This window comes from Eptatretus burgeri, chromosome 9 (assembly GCF_056783735.1).
Source record: "Eptatretus burgeri isolate ZD-2024b chromosome 9, Ebu_testis_v1, whole genome shotgun sequence".
Classification (NCBI taxonomy): Eukaryota; Metazoa; Chordata; class Myxini; order Myxiniformes; family Myxinidae; genus Eptatretus; species Eptatretus burgeri.
In genome coordinates, this window is record NC_140969.1 from 28,741,300 (window position 1) to 28,765,217 (window position 23,918).

General features: G+C 42.0%; 1 protein-coding gene across 4 annotated transcripts in view; it reads right to left on the bottom strand.

Moving 5' to 3' along the window:
* USP48 (ubiquitin specific peptidase 48) overlaps positions 1-23,918 on the bottom strand; it is a 180,711-nt gene that overhangs the window by 83,420 nt on the left and 73,373 nt on the right. For all 4 annotated transcript variants that reach the window (XR_015061515.1, XM_085894514.1, XM_085894513.1 and 1 more), the window contains exons 11-13: positions 16,131-16,331; positions 15,502-15,613; positions 3,145-3,251 (exon numbers count right to left, since the gene is read on the bottom strand). Coding sequence is in view for 3 of the 4 variants with exons in the window: in XM_085894514.1 (XP_085750640.1) it covers positions 3,145-3,251; positions 15,502-15,613; positions 16,131-16,331 (420 nt within the window). In the remaining variant the exon portion in view is untranslated. The remainder of the gene's footprint in view (positions 1-3,144; positions 3,252-15,501; positions 15,614-16,130; positions 16,332-23,918) is intronic.

Here is a 23,918-nt window from a genome sequence, read left to right on the forward strand (position 1 = left end):
AGAGTGAGGTGGCTGAGGATCTCTTGATGAAGGACATAATTAAATAAGGCCATGAATTGTCTTAAAAGGTCTGTTTTAATTAACCGAGCTGTTTTAATTTCAATAAACAATTGTTTTAATGAATTAACAAACACCCAATTTTCACTCTTGCACTTCTTTGGAGTTTTCTTAATATGCATGCAAAGTTTCAGGCTGCTAGGTTTTATAGTTTTGGAGTTATGGAGAACACACACACACACACACACACACACACACACACACACACACACACACACACACACACACACACACACACACACACACACACACACACACACACACACACACACACACTAGCAAATACAACCTGTCGCTTAGCTGACAGGGACATTAAGGAGGGGGGTTGAGAGAGGAGGGAAAGAAGGGAGAGAAAGGAAGAGAGGAGAGAGGGAGGGAGAGAGAGGAAGCAGGAGGGAGGGGAAGCAAGGCGGGAGGGAAGGGCAGGGAGGGGGGGGGGGGCAGGGGGTGGGGAGAGCTATGCCTCACCAAACGTTGTTATACTGCGGGAGGGAGGAATGAGAGGGGGGGTGTGTGTATGGGTGAGACAGAGAGACAGAGAGACAGAGAGAGTGAGAGTGAGAGTGACAGAGAGAGAGAGACAGAGACAGAGACAGAGAGATATAAATATATAGATAAATAAATATACAGATATATATATATATATATATATATATATATATATATATATATATATATATATATATATATATATATATATATATATATATATATATATATATATATATATATATAGAAATATATAGAGATACAGAGATACAGAGACACAGAGACACAGAGACACAGAGACACAGAGACACAGAGACAGAGAGACAGAGAGACAGAGAGACAGAGAGACAGAGAGACAGAGAGACAGAGAGAGAGAGGGACAGAGAGACAGAGAGACAGAGAGACAGAGAGGCAGAGGGACAGGGGGACAGAGAGACAGAGAGAGAGAGAGAGAGACAGAGAGAGAGAGAGAGAGAGAGAGAGAGAGAGAGAGAGAGAGAGAGAGAGAGAGAGAGAGAGAGAGAGAGAGAGAGAGAGAGAGAGAGAGAGACATATAAATATTTTGAGATATAAATATTTTGAGATATAAATATATAGGGATATAAAGAGACAGAGAGACAGAGAGACAGAGACAGAGACACAGAGAGAGTGAGAGTGAGAGTGTGAGAGAGAGAGAGAGAGACAGAGAGAGAGAGAGATATAGATAAATATATAGATAAATAAATATATAGAGATATAAATATACAGAGATATAAATATACAGAGATATAAATATAGAGAGATATAAAGAGACAGAGAGACAGAGAGACACACAGAGACACAGAGAGAGTGAGAGTGAGAGTGAGAGTGAGAGACAGAGACAGAGACAGAGAGATATAAATATATAGATAAATAAATATATAGAGATATAAATATACAGAGATATAAATATAGAGAGGTATAAAGAGACAGAGAGACAGAGAGACACAGAGACACACAGAGTGAGAGTGAGAGTGAGAGTGAGAGAGACAGAGAGAGAGAGAGAGAGAGCGAGAGCGAGTGAGAGAGACAGAGACAGAGACATATAAATATATAGAGATATAAATATATAGAGATATAAATATTTAGAGATATAAATATTTAGAGATATAAATATTTAGAGATATAAATATATAGAGAGACAGAGAGACAGAGAGACAGAGAGACAGAGAGACAGAGAGACAGAGAGACAGGGAGACAGGGAGACAGGGAGACAGGGAGACAGGGAGACAGGGAGACAGGGAGACAGGGAGACAGGGAGACAGGGAGACAGGGAGACAGGGAGACAGGGAGACAGGGAGACAGGGAGACAGGGAGACAGGGAGACAGGGAGACAGGGAGAGAGATATGAAAAAAACAAAAAAGGAGAGAAAAGGTGAGGGGTGGACGTGGGGTTAGTAAAGACAATGATATTTTATGCTTAATGACTGAACACACACACACACAAAAACAAACTCATGTCAGAGCGGCTGTCTACACAATGACACAACAGAGTTCATGATGTAATCAACTGGCACATCTGCAAAAACTTTGATGTCCCAGTTGCAGAAAATTTGTGGGAACATGAACTTTGAAACTTCCCATCCCAGTCGTACACCTGCTGCAGTGATAAACATGCATCACCATATTGCATTTTCATTCTGCGATGGATTTTACTTTAAAAATTATACATGCTGCTTCCTTGCTTGATGTTCAGCATATAAAAGGATAAAGCATGGACAATCTCCATAGGTCGCAACCATGCGGAGGCGGAAAATCCTCCTGAGGAAATGCCCCACTGAGTGTTGTGAGAAATGTGGTGCCATTGTTGTGACGTCGATGGTACCAAGAGTGCTAGGGAAGTGAGGCACTCCCCCCAAAGCTTTGTGAATGCGTTTGTCTTGTCGAGCAGTCTTGTGTTGTGTCTCATGTATTCATTTGTATGTCCATGTGTGAGATGTGTGTGGCAGCTCCACTGTGAGCCTTAGAAAGTGCAAAAAAATGAAAACAAAAAGGTAACGAGCCAATCGTTTAATGGACGTGTTTGCATTTGGGAGTCTTGACGATTTGAAATTCTGGGCACGTGAAAGCTGGGAGGATCTTCGGAATTTTTTGCCATGGGGCCTGTATAACATAAAAGTCTGACCGAATCAGTGGGATACAAGGAAGGGTAATTCAGCCACTGATAGAACCTTTACTCATGTCCTTTGGTATCCTGCACCAAAAGTCATGACTTATTGGATTGGTGATGTGAAATTCTCCTGTGATATTAATCACCAGCTTTTTCCACTCACACAAATACTTTCATTCTGACAAATAAAGCCCTTCAGTGTAATACTTAAGACCTTTGCACATGACTTTGAACCCTGAGATTTTCTGTTTCTCTTTCTGTCAAATTTATTTTAAAGAGATTTTATTAATTATTTTGAACAAGCTCCCAAGACTGTATGCAACCACCATTATTGGACAAAGTGCTCTTTGCCAAGATTGGCGAGGCTCAGCAAAAATATTGGAACTATGAATTGCCTGGGAAAACAGAAGGATTGTAAGAGGAGAGAATGCAAGGAAAATGACCATAAAAGAAAACACAAAAATGAAGACCTTTCTGTGTTGCAGTTGAAACAATTGCAGCCTCAGCTTCCAACAAGAGATCTGCTGCGATCTCTTTCCAGTGCTCGATTGATGCCTTCCCAACCCAGTAGCCAAAACTGCACACAAGCATGTCAACACCTTAGAATTATTGCAAGACAAAACAGCACATTTAATGAATGAAAATGCCCATTTTTAAACAAAAGAAAAGTAAAATTTGTTTCACTTTAAAAGAAGAAACTCCATCTGAACAACACCAAATGTTTGTGTACTGCCAGTCCCAAACCCAGACAAAGGAGGAGGGTTGTGCACACAGCCAGTTCCCATGCAACATGGAAGAAAAAAACATTGCTACAGAAGCAGGTGCGAGATTGAACCATGTTTATAGCTGCAACAGGAGTAGTAGTTCGATAGACAATGCGCCGATGACGAGTAGGAGAGAAAGCTCTCGGAAAGCTTCGAGTTCAATTTACTCTTTCTTAACAGCTAAACACCACTTTAAAATTGGCTGTTAGTGTTGAAATGTGAGAACATTGTATGAGCTATCTAAAGCCTGACAATTAGTTCATGAAATGGAACAATATGACAGATATACATTGAATGGCTAAATGAAGACGGAAAGGATCCAATAATATTTCTGTTGAAAACACAACTGTAATATACTCCAGAAGAAAAGATGACCTCCACCATCAAGGTAGAGCAATATACATGTCCAGAAATGCAACAAGGCACAGGTAGAATGGAAACCTATTTATGAAAGGGTGATGGCAGCAAATTTTAAAACAAACCATGCAAAGATAAGTCATCCAATGCTCTGCACCAACTGAGGATAGTGAACAGAATGTGAAGGATGGATTCTACAAACAACTGCAGGAGATTATGAAATAAACATCTTAGCATGACATTTGTATGCTGATGGGGCACTTGAGTCGATAGGATAATCCCCTGCAGTTGTTTGTAGATAGGATCCTTCATAATCCCCTGCAGTTGTTTGCAGACAAGAAATGAAAGATAGGATGTCACCATGTTGCATGGGAAAGGACAAATGGAAACAATGGTACTGGAGTTATGAACAATGGGGAGACACTGCTGGAGTTTTGTTCAACAATCTTGTTGGAGGCACCCTCTTGGAACACAAGAACATCCATAAGTTGACCTACAAGTCCCCTGATGGCAGAACTGTTAATCAGATTGACCACATCATGATCAATTTCAAATGACAGAGCTCTCTACATGACAGAAGGGTGTTTAGAAGAGCTGACATGAGCAACAATCATTTCTTGGTCATAGGAAAGATACATGTGAAACTGAGAAACACCATTAAGCCAAAGATAAAGACAAAATATGACTCCAGTAAACTGAAGAATGAGACGGTTAATGGATAATTTCAAAGTGACCTGAAAAATAAGCTTCAGACATTGGTAGAAGCATGGTATATTGAACAGGAATGTGAAACATTCAAGGAGGGTGCAAAAGAAGTTGCCCACACCAACCTTGGCCCAAAGAATAGGAAGAAAGAGGAGTGGATTAGTAATGAAACATGGACTCTAATAAAACAATGTAAAGACATTCAACAAAAGATGGAAGAACCAAAGAATGAGGCAAATAAACTAGAGCTTGGAATGCATGAAAGGACCAGAAGGCATGAATCGATGAAAAAGCTGAACAGGCAGAAGTAACTTCGAGACAGGGTGATTCAAGAACTGTATAACAAATCACCGAGCTACTATCTGGTCAAGGAAGTTAGAAATGCCTCCTAGTGAAAGCCGATAATGCGAAGGTAATTACTTCATCAGATGATAAAAGGAGCAGACGGGCTGAACACTTTCAGGAGGTCCTTAACAATACACCTCCACCCAATCAAACCAATATTGATGACAACATACGACTTTAATGTTGATACATGACCATTCCATATTTCAAAATTTAAAGCTGACATAAATAAACTTCAGAATGGAAAGGCACCAGGAACACATTTGATATCAGCAGATATGCTCAAAGCTGGTGAACCAGACATTCAAAAATTGCTAAACAATATTTGTAATGATGCCTGGGAACAAGGAGAAAATCCTAGACTGGAAGAAGGTAATTTTTTTTTAATCCCCCAAAAAGGTGATATTTGCCTTGCAATACATAACTGGAGAGGCATGACACTTTTTGCTGGAACAGGAAAAGTCTTTAATGTGATGCAACAATCAAGATGAACGATGCTGTGGACAAGGAACTTTGACAGGAGCAAGCAGGGTTCAGAAAATCAAGATCATACATGGACTAAATACACTACATAGCCAAAAGTATGTCGACAACCTGCTCGTCCAACATGTCATTCCAAAATCATGGGCCTGAATATGGAGTTGGTCCACCCCTTTGCTGCAATAACAGCCTGCACTCTTCTGGGAAGGCTTTCCACTAGATGTTGGAACATTGTGCAGGGATTTACGTCCATTCAGCGAGAAGAGCATTCGTGAGGTTGGGCACTGATGTTGGGCGATTAGGTCTGGCTCGCGGTCGGCGTTCCAATTCATCCCAAAGGTGTTCGATGGGGTTGAGGTCAGGGCTCTGTGCAGGCCAGTCCAGTTCTTCCACACCGATCTTGACAAACCGTTTCTGTATGGACCTCGCTTTGTGCACGGGGGCATCGTCAGGCTGAAATAGGAAAGGGCCTTCCCCGAACTGTTGCCACAAAGTTGGAAGTACAGAATTGTATAGAATGTCATTGTATGCTGTAACGTTAAGATTTCCCTTCACTGGATTTACCTTCACTGGAACCAAGGGGCCGAGCCCGAACCATGAAAAACAGCCCCAGATCATTATTCCTCCTCCACCAAACATTACAGTTGGCACTATGCCATCAGGCAGGTAGCATTCTACTGGCATCCGCCAAACCCAGATTCTTCCATTGGACTTGGTGGAGTACTGCTCCCCTCTTTAGGCTGGCACCCCTGCCTCACACCTTGCCTTCTTGATCCTGTGGAAAGCAAGGCCCACAAAATCATTGTGATCTCCCATGACAAAGCTGAAGTCTTAGCTTGGTACTCTCAATGGAGACAGGTTGGTGGTCTCTCTGTGTTTTACCACCTCCTTTCTGGTTTTGCACTCTCTGCTTACTATTGGCTCTGTCCCTCACAGGTATCTGTAGAGGCACACCATCCAGCAGCAATCCCCTTCTGGTGAAACTCTCAAAATCCAGAATTACTGCTCACCTCCATGCATGTGTTCCTTTTCTTATTTTTCCTGCCTGTCAACTTCCACATTCTCTTCAATCTCATTCTCTCCTCCAAGTCTTCAAACAGGTGTTCACCACCATCTCAAATTATCCCCCATCCAAAACCACAATCTTTTCTATCCCAGTCAACCCCCCCCCCCCCCCCCAACCTCCAGTTTTTACTTCGTGAGAGTTTGTTTTGATATACCTCATATCCACTCCCTATATCTATGAGCCTGGACTCTGTACACCAACATATATATATATATATACATATATATATATATATATATATATATATATATATATGTATATATATATATATATATATATGTATATGTATATGTATATATATATATATATATATATATATATATATATATATATATATATGTCTTCTTCTTCTTCCTTCGGCTGCTCCCGTTAGGGGTCGCCACAGCGGATCATCCGTATGATCCGCATCGTGATTTGGCACATGTTTTACGCCGGATGCCCTTCCTGACGCAACCCTGGTCGCCTCTTACGACACAGGGATATGGTACACCTATTTTAACCGGGGTATACACCGGCCCAGTACAATGGTACTCACTTCGCCGACCTCGGAAGGATGACAGGCTGAGTCAACCCCCTGGTGTATTAATTCAGTGGCCCAACGGGGCTTGAACTCAGGACCTTTTGGATCCCAAGCCGCTGCCCTAACCACTGCGCCAACACCAGGCTCATATATATACATATATATATATATATATATATATATATATATATATATATATATATATATATATATATATATATATACATATACATATATACATACAGTCATCCCCCATTTATCGCGGGGGTTAAGTTCCAAACCCCCCGGCGAGAAGTGAAAATCCGCGATAAATGGACGCCTCCCCCCAAAATGCCTAAAAATGCCTATTTTTTTATAAACGCGGTGTATAAACACGATTGGGTTTGATTTCTATATTGCGAATGTTAAACGCTATGCGGTGTATTAACATGATTGGATTTGATTTATATCGAGTGAATATTTAACGCTGGGCAGTGTGTAAACACGATTGGGTTTGATTTATATCGAGTGATTATTTAACGCTGGGTGGTGTATAAATACGATTGGGTTTGATTTATATCGAGTGAATATTTAACGCTGGGCGGTGTGTAAACACGATTGGGTTTGATTTATATCGAGTGATTATTAAACACTGGGTGGTGTATAAACACGATTGGGTTTGATTTATATCGAGTGAATATTAAACGCTGGGCGGTGTATAAACACGATTGGGTTTGATTTATATCGAGTGAATATTAAACGCTGGGCGGTGTATAAACACAATTGGGTTTGATTTCTCCATTCCCAGGTCGAAAAACCAGTTAAAACCAGTACACATTTTCAACTGGTCTCTATTGGTTCTAATTGGTCTTTAACTGGTCTCTATTGGTTTCAACTGGTACCAGTTAAATTCAGTCAGAATTCCAATTTCCCAGTTGAAAAAAACCAGTAGCTCATATTTGTACCAGTTAAAGTCTTACTGGTTCCAGTTGATACCAGTTGCAATGTACTAGTCCCAGTTGATACCAGTTGCAATGTACTGGTCTCCAGGTTGATACCAGTTACAATGTACTGGTCACAGTTGATACCAGTTAGTTAAATACATGTATTTCAACTGGTAATATATCACTCTATTCCAATTTCCATATTAAAACCAGTAAGAAACCAACTGGCTTTACTGGTACCAGTTGGCTACTGGTTTTCAACTGGTACCAGTTGACCAGTAAGCTACTGGTCTTTACTGGTTTTTTGACCTGGGTTGCGAATATTAAACGGTGTGCGCTGTATAAACACGATTGGGTTTGATAGGCTCCTGATGTTGGCTTGGTCCTTCTTGATGTAGCGTATGGTCAATTCATTCAAACTGTAATGGGGTCCAACTGCGGCAAACCTTTTTCCTTCCCAAAGCATATCGAGCACCTTCTTCTGGAGTGTCAGGACCTTCCTCTGGCGCTTCGGTTCCTTGCCAGAAGCCTTAGATGGTGCAGGGCGTTTGGGCGGCATCGTAGGGCTTGGGGAAAAACCATAGAAAATATTCGAAGTTCACAAGCGAAACTTTGTCTCGTGCGTTGTGTGACTGGTCGAGCGCCACGCATTATAATTTATTGCTTAAATCATTTATATTTTATATATTATTACCGCGATATACCGGGGGAATCCGCAGAAAAAAATAGTTAGGTTCCAAGGGAAAACCCGCAATGAAGCGGGGGCACGATAGGTGAACTGCGATATTGCGGGGGATTACTGTATAGCCGTTTTTACAGCCATTTTTCCCTGCTGTGCAGGGGTTGGGCTTTTTCTTGAGGCAATGTTTTTATGGCCAGATGCCCTTCCTGACACCAACCCTGGTCGCCTCTTACGACACACAGGGATATGGTACACCTATTCTAACCGGAACATACACCGGGACCAGTACACTGGTACTCATTTCGCCGACCTCAGAAGGATGACAGGCTGAGTCAACCCCCTGGTGTTAATTCAGCATCCAACGGGGCTTGAACTCAGGACCCTGGGATCCCAATGGGATCCCAAGCCGCTAGCCTAACCACTAAGCCAACACCAGGCAATATAAATAATATATATATATATATATATATATATATATATATATGTATATATATATATACATATATATATACACACACTGTATGTGAACATTATATATATATATATATATATATATACATATATATATATATATACATATATGAAAGATGCATAAAGACGACGGCGCGATTCTCGTATCCGTGCTGAGGCGATTTGGTTTGCTTGGTGAAGCGAGACACTGGTCATCGACACTTGGCTGGTCGTAGGAGATGGGCCTCGAAGCCCTTGTGTATATCACCGAAGGCGACGGCGGAATTCTGCAAAGCCGCAGCGTCGGTGAGGATGATCAACAAAGAAACTGCACAGGGTCTCTGAGCCTTGGTGTTGAATACCGCTCATGAATTGCCTGGCGTACATCGTTCCTGCTGCGAGGGAGTGGCTTGGCACCATTTTTGGACACGTCTACGAAGCACATCGATTCCAAGTTCCATAAAGACCACCTCTGGACCAAGCTAATTGCAAAAATAAAGGAAGGATTTTCTTTTCTTTTGTTTCCCCTTGTCTGTATTTTAATCTGTGTGTAGAGGCACCTCAATTTAGACTTTAGGATTAATTTACCTCACATATTATTATATTATGATTATTGTCCTTTGTAAATATTTATCTATTTTCATTAAATATGTTTATTTTAAGTTGCTGTGTCCGTGTATTTGTCATGGGGTTCGAGTATAACCCCCCCCCCCCCACCTCCCTGTTAGTCCATGGGCCCAGGCATATATCGGTACCATCTGAGGAAACCAAACTTTAGGGCTACTAAGTTATTGGTAGGGACTATATGATTATTTAAATATGTGATAACCGTTCCAGAAGAACAGCTTAGTGTATGTATTTTGCATTTTTACCATTTCACCATTCTGAGATATTGACGTTTTGGGGGAAAAAATCACACAATGGACTATTGACACATCCCATGAAGGTAATATCATTCAATAACATCTCAGGATATCCAGATTTGTTATCTGCACACTTAAAACAAGCATACTTCCCATCTTAAGGCACATCTCGGTTCAGATCGGCACCACGAACCCATTCGGACGGATTCCCATGGATCAGATGATCGAGGAGACTGTCAACAAAGACACACAGACACCTGGAGGAACGAAAGGATTCAGCCTGAATCCAGGAGCTGTGACCCGATACTATCTGACGTCAGATTACCGCAGTATGTACCTTGGGCACCTGAGGGATATGGTAGGTCGAAGTCACTCCCAGCTGAACCATCCAGATCTGCAGTTACCTCGGATCCGGAGGGATGAGGCTGACATCCAATCCTTGGTGGATCTCATGGAGAACAGCTGGCTGGATCCACTGAGTCCTGATCAAGCACAGTTTGTCAGCTTGTCGACCGCTACTGTTGCTCCTCCTGATGTTTCCAATGACCTCCTCGCAGCTCGCACGGAAGAAGAGGAGGCATAACAGGATTTCAAGAAGAAACGCCTGGAGACAAATCCACCAACTGCACAGTTCAATGACAAGATGACAAAAAGGAACTTGAAAACATTCACCCACATCAGGAAGAAACCAACCAGCAAAGCGCAGGCCAAAGAAATTGTTCTCAAGGCTGACAGGAACCTGTTTGGGCACATAATCCTCGTTGCTCAGAGTCGAGATCTGCACATATGAGATGTCTTGGCGCACCACTTGGGGCCCTTGCCATGGTCAATTGCTAATGGCGATGGATCTCTGCGGAAGATGAACAAAGCAACCCTTGCCAGAGAGCTGGAAAAGAGTGTTTCTCCTGCTAAAGTTATTGCAGAGCCATCAGCAACTGTCATTGATGGCATGAGCCTGGTACAGAAGATGAAAGGGAATGACAGGACATTTTCACAACTGGCTGAAGTGATACTGTCAACGGCTCTTCATCATGGAGCCCAGAGTAAACGCATTGATGTTGTCTTCGATGTTTACTGAGAGACGTCCATCAAAGACGCAGAGAGATGCAACAGAGGTGCAACCACAGCAATCCAGTTCAGGAGCATCGCACCGGGTCACAATATTCAGCAGTGGAGGAAACTGCTCTGCAGCTCTTCAAACAAGGCAAGTCTAATCAAGTTCCTGGTAGAAGAGTGGAAAGAACCAAAAAGAAGGGAGAAACTGAAGGAAAAGTTGCTCGATGTAACCTGCGAGGAGGTCTGCTACAAGCTCACCAAGGACCACTGGGAGGAAGTGGCAGAGCTGAAGTCCACGCAGGAGGAAGCAGACACCCAAATGCTTCTGCATGCTCTGCATGCAGCAGAGGCTGGGTTCAAGGCTGTGGTGATCATGCCGAAGATACAGATGTCCTCGTGCTGTGTCTTGCCTTCAATAAGGACATCCCATGCCCCATGTATCAGAAGTGTGGTACGCAAACCCGCACATGGTTCCTAGACATTGACAAGCTTGCTAGATCGATGGGAGACAGTGTCTGTGATGCCCTGGTTGGACTGCACGTGTTCTCCGGTTGCGATACAGTCTCATGGACTATAAGCTGCCAGTCTGCAATGGTTATCACATCAAAATATGATCTATATATACACCAATTCAAAAATCATAACTAGGATTGGTTTCCTTAGATGGTAGCGACAAGTGGAATTTATGGCCTGGGCCCATGGACTATGTGCTGTACTGTACTTCCAGGTGCCTCCGTCGCTCCGCCATTGTGCCCCACCCCTCCCGCGCGCATTATATTCTCCAAGGATCAATGTGTCCACTTCCTAATAAGGAAATGCTCAGCTATCTGGGCTGGCAGAGTTGACCGCCCGTCACCACAAATTGGGTCAGGGAAATTAACCTGGTCCGCCAGCTCTGCGACAATATAAATAGTGACGTTTATGACTCGGGGCAGACTTTGTGCACCTCCCACTTCCTCCACACCGAGAAACAAAAAGCACACACACATAGAAGTAGAGCAGTTATGTCATAGTATTTTGTTTAGAAATTAAGTGAATAAAATTAATGATATAGCCATGTGTTGCACCTGTAATCAGCATAAGGGTCTGATCCTTCCCATCCCCACCCCTTTCTATCGCTTTCTTTTTGCACCATTCACTTCCAATGGCTTCCGTACAAAAACTACTCGCAAACCCACTCACTCAATTACGCAACAACCACAATCACAGGAAGATAAAGGCAGAGACAGAAGTGCTGGAGTCTTCTCACATGTTCTATTGTGCCCCCCCCCCCCCAATCGCCGTTACTATCAGGAAGATTAAAAAAATATATATATATATATATATATATATATATATATATATATATATATATATATATATATAAATATATAATTTTTTTAAAACATAGAGCAGCAAATTCTCTCTCTCCATAGCTGTCTCAGAACAGAAGTCAGAGAGCCTGTTATCCCAAAGGATTTATCTGCATGCACTTTCAATCAGTTCCCCATTCCTTTCACTTTGCTTTCTCTCACACCTCACACCTTTCTCATTTCCAAACACATACATTCCCTCAGACCACAATGCTTATTCCTCATTTCACACAGTTTGTTCAATCCATGGCGGCTCCGAAATTACATGGTCCGGTGCGCCGTCTTCAGCACCAAGGCCAGTTCCGTGCTGCCTTAAAAACACCAATACCCCGCATGTCAGATGAAACGAGTCCTCCGGAGCCAAACAAAGCATTGTTCAAGTCGGATGGGGCTGTGGAAGTGTTCCAAAAAAATTGGAATTCTCCTGACAAGGGGAGTGAGGAAGCATGAGGAACAGATTCGGGCGCTTGGCTGTGGCTACGGTCGCTTCAGTCGGAGCGGCCGAAGGTTCACTGGAGCGCATTTCTCGACCCCCATTCTTTTTTTATCCTGTCTTTTACCCCTCCACCAAAACTCTGTCATTCCTCACGTGTCCAGATCCAGTAACGTATTATCTGCCAAGTGATTGTTGCAAGTTTTCCGTGGTGGAATGATCTGAAAGGAAAATGTACATCTATTTTTTTTATATGTGCTTGAATCGCTTGGAATGCTGTGTCTGATTTTCTCCCACCATTTTCTCTCTCTCCTGAATTCTCCCACTATTTATTTGTATTTGAAACTTCCCCACCATTCCTCCAATCACTTCTCCCTCTTTCACCTCTTTGCCAGTGCAACTGTTGAATGTGTCCTGATCTGAAATAACACTCCCGGGGCGATTGGTCTAAGGTTGCAATTGTTACAGTAGCCCCCATAATGAGGCACATGACGTTGGTTTACCTGGCCAATTAATTAACCTTTGCGTAGTCGCCGTCACAGTTCCCCATCCGCCTCATTCATCTCACTGGTAAGGTAAACCAACTTTGAGCATGAATAACCTGCCAGAGTTGAGCGTTACAGATGGTGGAGCTATCCAGAGGTGGCATTGTAACATTGTTGTCCAGGAATGCAGATTTTTGAACCCCAACACCCCTACATTGTCAGGAATTTCGGATTCAGACCCAATGCACGAGCAATCAAACCTCAAAGTAAATTAAGGAGTGAGTGAAGGAGAAACTGATAGTGGATAGTGCGATGTCAGACCAAAGCAAGCAGAACCAGGTGGGTATAGACAGGCTTGACCCCTTCCCCCATCTTCTTGCATGACCAACAAGGACATTTACTGCTGAGGTTCCACAGGTTGACATTGCACGACACTAACTTTAAGAACAAATATGCGCGTGCTCAATTGACTTCATGGTGCAAATGAAGGAAGTCAAAAACGACTCGAACATTATGCTCATTGGTTGTTGCAACTGGGTTAGGGGTGACTGCCTTCTGTGAAGGGTAACCTTTGCAATTATGTAATTGTATTACCACCTGTTCTTTGTGTGAACTTGGAAGATGATATCAACAATGTGTTTGCCAGACTTGAAGAACTGTCCAATCATACAAATTCCGAGTGGTTGGCTTCACATGAGATATTAACCACAGCAAACAACATGGTTGTTCTCATCAAGAGTAAGATCATTGATAACTTGCCAGGTGACACTTCCGTCATCAAAAGTGTTGATTCTTCAGCCGATAAAAACCTATCTGCCCTTAACTCAATCCATCTTAACTCAATAAGTGTTTCTTAACTCAATCCATCTTTCACGTCTGCCACTTCACGAGATGTCACTGAAGGTTAACACTCCCATCATGCTGTTGCAAAATCTCAATCCTCGCAATAGTCACTGTAACAGAACACGTTACATCTTAACCAATCATGGAAACAAAGGCGATGCCCCTAGAACGCTAATTTGCCACATTTGTTTTAGTGAGCTGTATAAAACACGTTTTTTCCTGATCGTCACTTTCATTCACCATCATTAACGCTGGCATTTTGCAATTTATCATTTATTTTCACTTCAACGTCTGATCTCTGGAAACATAAAACAAATTCATAACATTATTTTTTGGCAATAAGTGTGGGGATGACTAAAATTAATGCTGGGTTGGTAGCAGTAAACATAAACTTCCAGGAGCATGCAAGGCAGTGCTTTGTTACTTATACACCAAGCAAATAAAGACAGGGTTTTCCACGGAACCCTGTTCCACAGGTCCCTGCTTTTAACTCAATAAATACATTACACTAAATGTATAATTAAATGAATACCCACCAGAAATACATTGAAGTTGAAGAAAAATAAATAAATGAGCACAGTACTGTACTCAACGATAATCAAACAGATTGCATGTGGTGGCCTGGAGATGTGTGGGTGAAGGGAGAAGGTTAAGCTCTCCATGCTCATGATTTTTTACCACATCTAATTTCACAGCTAAAGTAATAGAGTGGCGAGACATCTTCGACGACTGCTTGATGGAGTACATACAGGTCGTTGTCCACACATATTGTAGGGTTTGGGGAAAGTTTTACGAAAATTACACTCACAACAAAAGTTTTTTGATAGCACTCGATTATGACAGCCAAAAGTACAGTACACATGCAGATGAAAAATAGGGGCAATACCCTTGGGCGCTCACCTGGTAGTGGCTTGATAAGAAAAACAAGGGAACCACTGGTAAGCATGGATGACCCACAAAATATGTAACGGAGAAGAAAGTTATGGATTATTTTTTTCATGAACAAACTTTGGGACATCATGGGTGATGAAGGTTTTTTTTTTTTGCACAAGGAATTACAAGAAAATTTTGCACAGGAGGAGGCCATTCGGCCCATCATTCCTGCACCACACCAACACCAGATTTTATAAATCTGTCAATACCCCCTTCCCTTCATGTGCAGCCTTTTGGCTGCTGCACTGGGAATCATTTCACCGACCTCGGAAGGATGATAGGCTGAGTCAACCCCCTGGTTTTGATTCAGCGGCAAACGGGGCTTGAACTCAGGACCCTCGGATCCCAAGCCACCACTCTAACCGCGAAGCCAACACCAGGTTAAAGTGGTTGTGGTCAAATTTCATAAAAATTGTGTTTGGAGAGAATTCCAGAAAGTTTAAAATTCCCCATGAGGAGTAGTGCCTGCCTTACAGCATTTAAAAGTACTGTATATACATTCTCTAACAGTATTTTTTTCGATTGTAGTGTCAATGAATACATGTGATAGGTCATGCAAACAATTCATACCTGGGTTTTCCACAATGCAAACGAAGTATCTGACGATAGTCCGAAACAAGATTACTTTTCTGACGTAGAAGTTGACAGTAGTCCCTCACACATGTTTTACAGGGAGAGGACTCTGTAAAATCACACACCATGGATTTATGAGGACAAACAAAAGCTCAGAACAATGCTATATAAACAACTTCATCGCCAATTATTTATGATGACTCAAAGTTGAAAATAATTTTCCCCAATGACTTAACCAAAGGTTAAGAATGTAAAATAACCCCACCTTTGTTTTTTTAAAGCAACTTTTTCGTTTCACTTGTCACTGAAACTTGATTGCAGTTTGTAAATAAACAGAAAATTGTTTGCTCAACAAACAAGAAACGTGCTTGTGGCATTTACAAAGTTGTGAAGCTGACATCGACCAAACTCGATAAATTGCAGATCATTGAGAAGGCAACAGATTGCACGTGGTGGAACACCATTTTGGAAAAATGAGAGGGAAACCAGAAAGCAGTGTATTTTATCAATGTAAAACATAAATGTACATTATCAGCAATACCATATCAGTTGGTGCAAGGAAATAAACAAATAAATAAATAAGAGGGTGAAATAACAGCAACAAAAATAAAAGCTGTGCATCTTACCATCAATGTGTGGGCCTCCCCCATAGTTAGTATATAGTACAGATGCTGCCCTCTTGCTAATCCTCTTAACTTTGCACACACTGGACAGTCTCAGCCCACCATGTGGACAAAGGAAGTGCGAGTTGTCCATGGGTGGTGTTGTCGTGTCTTTCTCAAGCCAGTTGCGCAGCCAGTTTGTACCAACAAACTCACAATCATTACCTGCCAAAGGGAACATAGCTTGGTTGTACTGCCACTCAAAACAAATATCATATTGATGTTACTTTGTATACAATGTAGAGGCTTGTGGAAGAGCTGGAAGAGCTCATAGAAGAGAGACATCATGAAACAAACATACAACACCCTGGCATAACATTTCAAATGTAATAGTAGCAAAGTTATAGCACAGGTCAAACATGCCCATGAAGATTGAAGCAAACAATGGAGAACTAAAAAATTATTCAAGTAAAGAAACAAATTAAAATGTATTTTATTAATAACCGGAAGTAATACTGAATGTAACCAAAATGACTACAATTTAAAACTGAGCATCTCTAATCACCTTTGGCGGATAATTTTATGGTACGAGTAGAAAGGCAATTAAAGAAAAATGAAAGAAAATTTCATCAAAATAATGAATTGAATATTAAAATTGAAACGAGAAAGCATCTGAAAATGCAAAGCCTATCCGCTTTGTATTTGGACTTCTTCTTATTCTTCTTCTTTCGTATGCTAAATGATACCTTTGACCTTTTGACCAAATTATTAATGTGTCTTCTCCATATTCTCATAATCAAGCTTTGTTAAAATTTTTAAAACAAAAGCTAAAATAATAATTAAAATTTCAGGTCAATTGGATGAAAATTGACGATTTTATGTGATGCTGACCTTTGACATTTTAACCAAATTATAAATTTGTCTTCTCCATGCTCTAATAATAAAGAATTGTTAAAATAAGTTAAAATGGTAAAAAAAAAGTTATATGCAGGATAGACAGACAGATACACACACAAGTGATTGCAAAATCCCGTCTCACGCTGCACAGGGGACAGGCTAAAAAACACGAACAAACACTAAATGAAAGATTGCACTACAGTAGTGTCCATCTTGTTTACCCTATGTACCCCACGCCATCCCTCTCCCTGCCACAGATCTCCTCATGTCTCTGTTCCCCACTGGGTTTCTCTCCTTCGGAAACTACAGGTTCTCCCCTTCGGCTCACCTTCCCTCCCGAGCTGAAGGGTCGAATAAAGGCCGTGGCCATCACTTCTTTTGGATATTTGTGTGTGCATGTGTGTGTCTGTGGGCCCGTCTTCAAGTAGAATTGTTTAAGTGCCTTGTGCATACTTGCATTGCTTAGTCAGTTTAACTCTGCTCTTTGTGTGTTCCCTCCCCCCTATTGTAAATAAATATCCATTTTGTTGAATGTTTCAGCTCGTCCTTGTCATTTCCTTCATTGGTTCAGCACGGTGCGTGTTGGGGGACTAAAAAGGCAGTTGCTGCCGTAGTTGTGCATTTGGAATGACGGGACCTCGGTAATCATCTGCTCGGGTTACGCACGGGTCGAGCACGGTAACGGCTCGTCCCATTCGAGCTCCGTCGAGGGTGTGAATTCCTCGGTACCTCGCCACATGGGCCTCTAGGTATTATGAAGTTTGACAAATAACCCTGTCACACGCGGTTGAATTATTGACGATTCACCGTCCTGTAAGGGATCCGTACCTTCGGAGTTATCAGAAAGGTACGATCTAGATTCCGGGTGTTCGGTGGAGCCGACTCTACTGCTCCATCTAGCGATCATGCTCGACGCCGACGCCCGGCCCACAACAATACAATGCAATACAAACTCTGCACATGAAAATAAGTTGCATTGCTTCTTTGAGTTTCTTCATACCACGGACACCACAGTCAGGAAGTTAAAATTGTCATGTGTGGTGTGTGTGGGTCAAGGGAATGACTTTAATTTTTATTTTTTAACCATTTGAGCTATTGTCATCAAATTTTGAACAAACCTTTTCAAGAGAATTTGGAGAAAAAATTACTCCAACCTGTCAATCACACTGACTCCAACCTGCCAATTCCCCCAAAATTGCCAATAAGCAATAATGTGCGTGTGTGTGTGTGTGTGTGTGTGTGTGTGTGTGTGTGTGTGTGTGTGTGTGTGTGTGTGTGTGTGTGTGTGTGTGTGTGTGTGTGTTTCATAAAGCTGTTAGAACACAGCTTGTGATTGGAACACAAGAAGTTGAAGCGGTTGATTATGTCTCTGCTGTATCTGAAATGATGAAATTTACACTATATTCATTCCGTGATAGAATGGGAAAGGGGGCTGTCGAAGGTTTTATTCCTGATATGTCAACAGGAACAAACACAGACCCTGGATATACTCAAAGGAAAGGAATGCATAATGATGATACAAAAGCAGGTAATAGTTTTACTGTGGCAGTTTCTCTTAAAGGTATATTTGGATTTTGTGATCATGATAAGTTCTGTATGGTCTTAAAATTAGATTTCAACTACAAAGGAATGATAATGAAAATAGATTACTTTTTGGTGTTGGTAATGCTTTTGGTGATCAGAGTAAATTTGTAATTGATTAAATAAGTTGGTATATTAGTGAATATACTCCTAATCTTAAAACAGAAGAGATGTTGAATAGAAGACTTAACTCAAAGAAACCACTCAATGTATCATACCTTAAAAGAAGATGTCAACACGTTAAACTGAACCATACCACTTTCACGTGGAATTTGGGTGTTCTGGAAGGAAAGCCACGATATCTGTGGATAATTTCTTAAAAACCAGATGGTGATACTGCTACTGATAAGAATAATGCATTGAGTGATAATGCTAAGGTGAAACAACTTCGTGTTTCTCTAGATGGAACATTTTATCCACAAGATAGATTGGAAATGAATTGGGAAAAAAAGTGATTATGCTGAAGGATACAAGTCTTACCAAAAGGTGTGTCAAAGTAATGGAAATAAAGCACCTATTTTGGATATGACAGCATTTAAAAGTTTGTATACAATCTATACGTTTGACCTGAGTGCTCAAAAGGAAACTATAAAGTCTAATCAAGTGGATATTTCCCGATACATTGAAAGGGAAGAGAATGAAGAAGTTGATACAAATTGTTTGCTTTAGGAAGAAACAGAAATACAGATTAATACAGATTAGTCTCACATAATTTTTTTGTTAAATAAATGAGTGGTAAAGTACCAACTGGGGTACATGTTAATCAAATCAATCTTCATAAACTATCATCTTGTGTTCAAAATCAAAAACGTTGTACGATTAATGTTAATACAATTCAGAGAAAAGGAGCAGTAAGAATTGATGTTTTGCTCACAAGAGAACAGGTGAAAATCTTGAACGATGCTGGCTCACTTAAAATTAAAATGTCAAAACCAATGTTGAAGAAATATTCAATAAGAGAGACGAGTGGAGGAATTCTCCCATTTCTAATTCCTTTATTTGCTGGTTTAAGTGCGGCTGGAGCATTGACGGGTGGTATTTCAGCAGTGGTGAAAGCTTCCAACGAAAGGAAGGCTCAACTCCGGGCTCAAAAATAATTGGAAAGACATAACAAAGAGTTGGAGAAACAAATTAGTGGAAGTGGTGTAATTGTAGATTTTGCTGAAAAACTTGAAAGTCTGGCTGTAAAATGAGATTGTTAGTTGGAGATATGCTTTCTTCTATCGCACAAGCAGGTGAAAAATTAACTAAAAGGGGTAATGGATTATATCTTTCTAATAAATAAATGAGCATTGATGAGTGGTTTAAAGAATTTGGAAAGAATACAACATCAAATTTAGAACTTGTCAAATATTGTAAGAAATTAAAAATTCATAATGTGGTTATTTGTATGAGAGATGAATTAACAAACGTGTCTAAACATACAAAGAATATTATTATGAACTTAGAAGATAATAATGGGAACGGTTCTCATTGGGTTTGTATTTTTAATCGTCAAGACAAATATTATTTTGATAGTTTTGGTCTTCCACCACCTGTTGAAGTTGTAAAATTCTTACAGAATGGTGTTTATCAAACATTTCAAGTCCAAGAATTAAATTCCAAGTGTTGTGGTCAATTATGTCTATATGTGTTATTTCAACTCACCAAAAATTTAAAATTTTATGACATAATTTTTAATCCAATATAAATGACTTATTTTGGTAGAGATGGTTCTATCTTTGGTGTATCCCAAGAACTGCATATTGACTTATCAAATTATTACACAAAGGCTAAGGCTGAATGACAGAAATATAGCATAACAAACAAGAAGCGAATACTTTGATATCACGTGGCTGGGGGCAGTAAAAGTCTCGGTTAAGAATGATGAAACAATTTTGCAGTTATAAAATTTAAATGTAGACAGGGTGAATTAGCATGCATGATGGGAAGAGTTGTGACATTGGACAAACTTCTATTTATAGCCATCAGATCAAAGGGACGTACGCGGCCATAAGTGTGACAGAAGACACAGGACAGAATAACCAATTATATAACAGCGCTATGTCGCCACGCTGTAAAAATATTAATATGAAAAATGCTTATAAATTAATAAATTATCCAAGCCCGATTGACGCGAATGAATTGGTGAGAATAAGTGATTTATCACAATATATATCCTTAAATAAAACGGCTGTGTATTCCAAAGATACAGAAGTGTTGATTTTATCTCCAGGTCATACAGAATTCACAGTTGCAATTCATATAAATTTTTATAAGGAAGGGGATATCGTTTGTATGAGAATAGAACAATGGGGGTATGATATGAATGATTTAGGTATAATTGGTCATTTAAAATTAACCGAGAATACCTGGAACAATAAAATCAGTTTCGTAAGGAAGAATATTATTCACTTGGTGCTGAGAATGAGCTTTGTGAAAGCACGATTAGTAAACAACAAATAAAATAATTTAATAAGGGTAAATTTAATCATGGCTTTGCCCTAGTTTATATCACGAAAACAGAAAAAAAACAGGATTATATATAATAAGTAAGGAAATACAAAATGATTTAACTATGGGAAGCTGGGGGGGTGTTTCGTGTCATAATGTTAATCTGTCATATATTTCTAATACATAAATGACAGTAAGAAGGCTTCAAGAAAATTATCATTTCTGTGTCCAAGCATACTGTTACGAATTTCGGTCCGCCCGGCGTGCGATCAGTCACGTAACTCAAATCGCGACCGCGTCGCCCACCGGAATGGACAATTCAGTCGTGACCCTCCTTGGACCCTCCTGGAACAGCCAGGAGCTAGTCACGGGTGGGTCTTTCGACCCCACCACAATCGTGCCAATCGGCCACCCGCGCAAGATAGAGTTGTTCGCCAAACTCGACCTACCTAAGTACCTACGCGGGTAGTTAACTGGGCGATCGTACCTCGCCACTGGCCGGCCTAGGACACGAACCGCTTAAGCGGTCCGTTCCGTGCTTCAGTGATAACCGAGCGGTGTTATCGCCGGCCCCGACGGACGTGATTATTTACCGGGTGCTTACACCCCTCTACCAATTCCTTCCATGATGCAAGATGGAACTTTCAAACAAGGGAAAGGACGCAACGAAACGGGGAACAGTTCAACAAGCACATTTATTTCACACTCAGACAAGCACGTATTTTACAGCCATACAGTAATTCAGGCACATATACAGTGAAAGCAAGCAAAGGAAGAATTACAACCAAATAAAGTGTCTTTATTCCACACGCACACTAAGACAATTCTACTTATAAGACGGCGCCACCACATGCATTTACACAAAAGCAAAGGAAAAAGCCACCCTCAAAGGCAAGGGTGGCAGACAGGTCCGTGGACCAAATGTGCGTGGAACCTGGATGAGCGGCCAGGTCCACGAGACCGAAGGGTCTTACCCGCGCCCTCGTGGCGCGATGGCAGGCAAGCCGCGATGTCAGCGTAGCTGTGCCTGGCTTCGTGCCCCTGGCGTGGCCGGTGAGCTCTCTCCGTCAATCGGCCCCCGTCTGCCTTTCCCGTCTGCTTCGAGCTCCGTCTCCCGACTCTACCCGACCGACACTGCCGCACCGACACTGCCGCCGTCTGCCTATTCGAGCTCCGTCCGGCCCTCCAGACTGCCACTCCACCGACTCCAGACTGCCACTCTCCAGACCCGACTTGACTGCCGCTCACTGCTCTGCCGACACCCACTGCTACTGCCACACTCTGCCACTTTCTTGCTCCCACTTCACTGCCTCTGCCGACAGTGCTTCGAGACTGCCACTCTCCAGACCCGACTTGACTGCCGCGAGCTGCGTGGTGCTCACGCTTATATAGGCCAGGGGAGGAGCGCATATGCAAATTTGTGGATCACAGCGGGTTCGGAGGCGGGGCTGCACCACCTGATGCTCAGCCATTGGATGGAAGAAAAGTGGGCGTGAATCATTCTTGATCCACTTTTCGAGGGGAAAGGAACCCATTCACAACCCATGGCACGACGTTCGGTAGAAAGGCGAACGTGGTGGGAGTTTGCTGTGGTGGTTTGGGAAGGGTGTTGGTGGTGGCGATTTGGTTGCTGGCGGGTGTCGTTTGAGAATGGCGGTGAAGCGATGTTTGCAGGGTGGAGTTGTGGAGGTAAAGAGGTGAAGGTGGTGGTGTTTGAGTTGTAGTTGTTTGGGAATGATGTTGGTGGTGCCGATTTGGTTGTTGGGGGAGGATTGGTCCAAAATAATAATAGAGAAAAGAAAAAGGGCGATCTCAAAGGATCGCAGCCCTGTGAACACAGAAATTCCCTCTAAACAACGGTGGGGAAATCTAACTACACATATACTTATCGTCATAACTGATCTAAGGACCCTTGATGGTGGTCTGAAAATTTCCACAGCCGTAACACTACCCCTCCCATTTTTACAGACTCGTCCTGAGTCGCGGAATTTTCGTGTGCCATCATATGTAAGTTCTCCCCTTGTACGTTTTACCTTCAGATCCCTGAGTGCGACATTCATGGTATTCGTGTCCCCAAAATAAATAACCTACGGGCTGATGTAACTAACTAAACAATCCCCACTCATACGGACGACTTAAATAAAATGCCGGCGCTATGACATACATGCCGGGGGCACACTCATATACAATACACAACTTAACAACTTAACCTTATAATTTACACTATTCCATGGCCAGAATCGATGGACTCTGCGGGGAAAAAACAACAGTCACAAGCAGGGGGCCAGGCTGCTTAAACACAGTCCAAGGCCTCCCCCTTTTGAAATGAACGCAGTGAACTGGCAAATGTTGCACGGGCTGCCAGTGCAGTCCCGTGTTGCAGCTGCCAACTGGGCAGTCCTTGCGGCTTGCACGATGATCCTGGCGCACATGGTAATGAACAAGGGGGGGGGGGGGAATGCAAAACAGAACGGGGCTGGTGGACATGGGCAGTAGGCATGGATGGCAACGGTGTGCAGGCAAGGCATGGCATGACAAGGCCGCTGTAGCAAACAGCCGGCAGATGATCGACCGGCACAGGCCTTGAAGCAAAACACCAGCAGACGATCCGGCTGGCACAGGCCTTGCAGCAAACACCAGCAGACGATCCGGCCGGCACAGGCCTTGCAGCAAACAGCCAGCCGATGAAGTGGCCTACCTCTTGCCTTGAAATGGAGGTTGGTGGAGGGGGTGCGGTGGTGCTGGCCACTCGGAAGGCGGGCTCGGACCTACCCTACTGTCTCCCATCCAACCTATCGCCTTTGCCTGTTTCTGTCCATACCCACCCCCTTAATTTGTCCAAACCCAATTTAGCCCCATTTTTTTTTTTGGTTTTTATTTTTACTTCCCTCTTTCATCCGT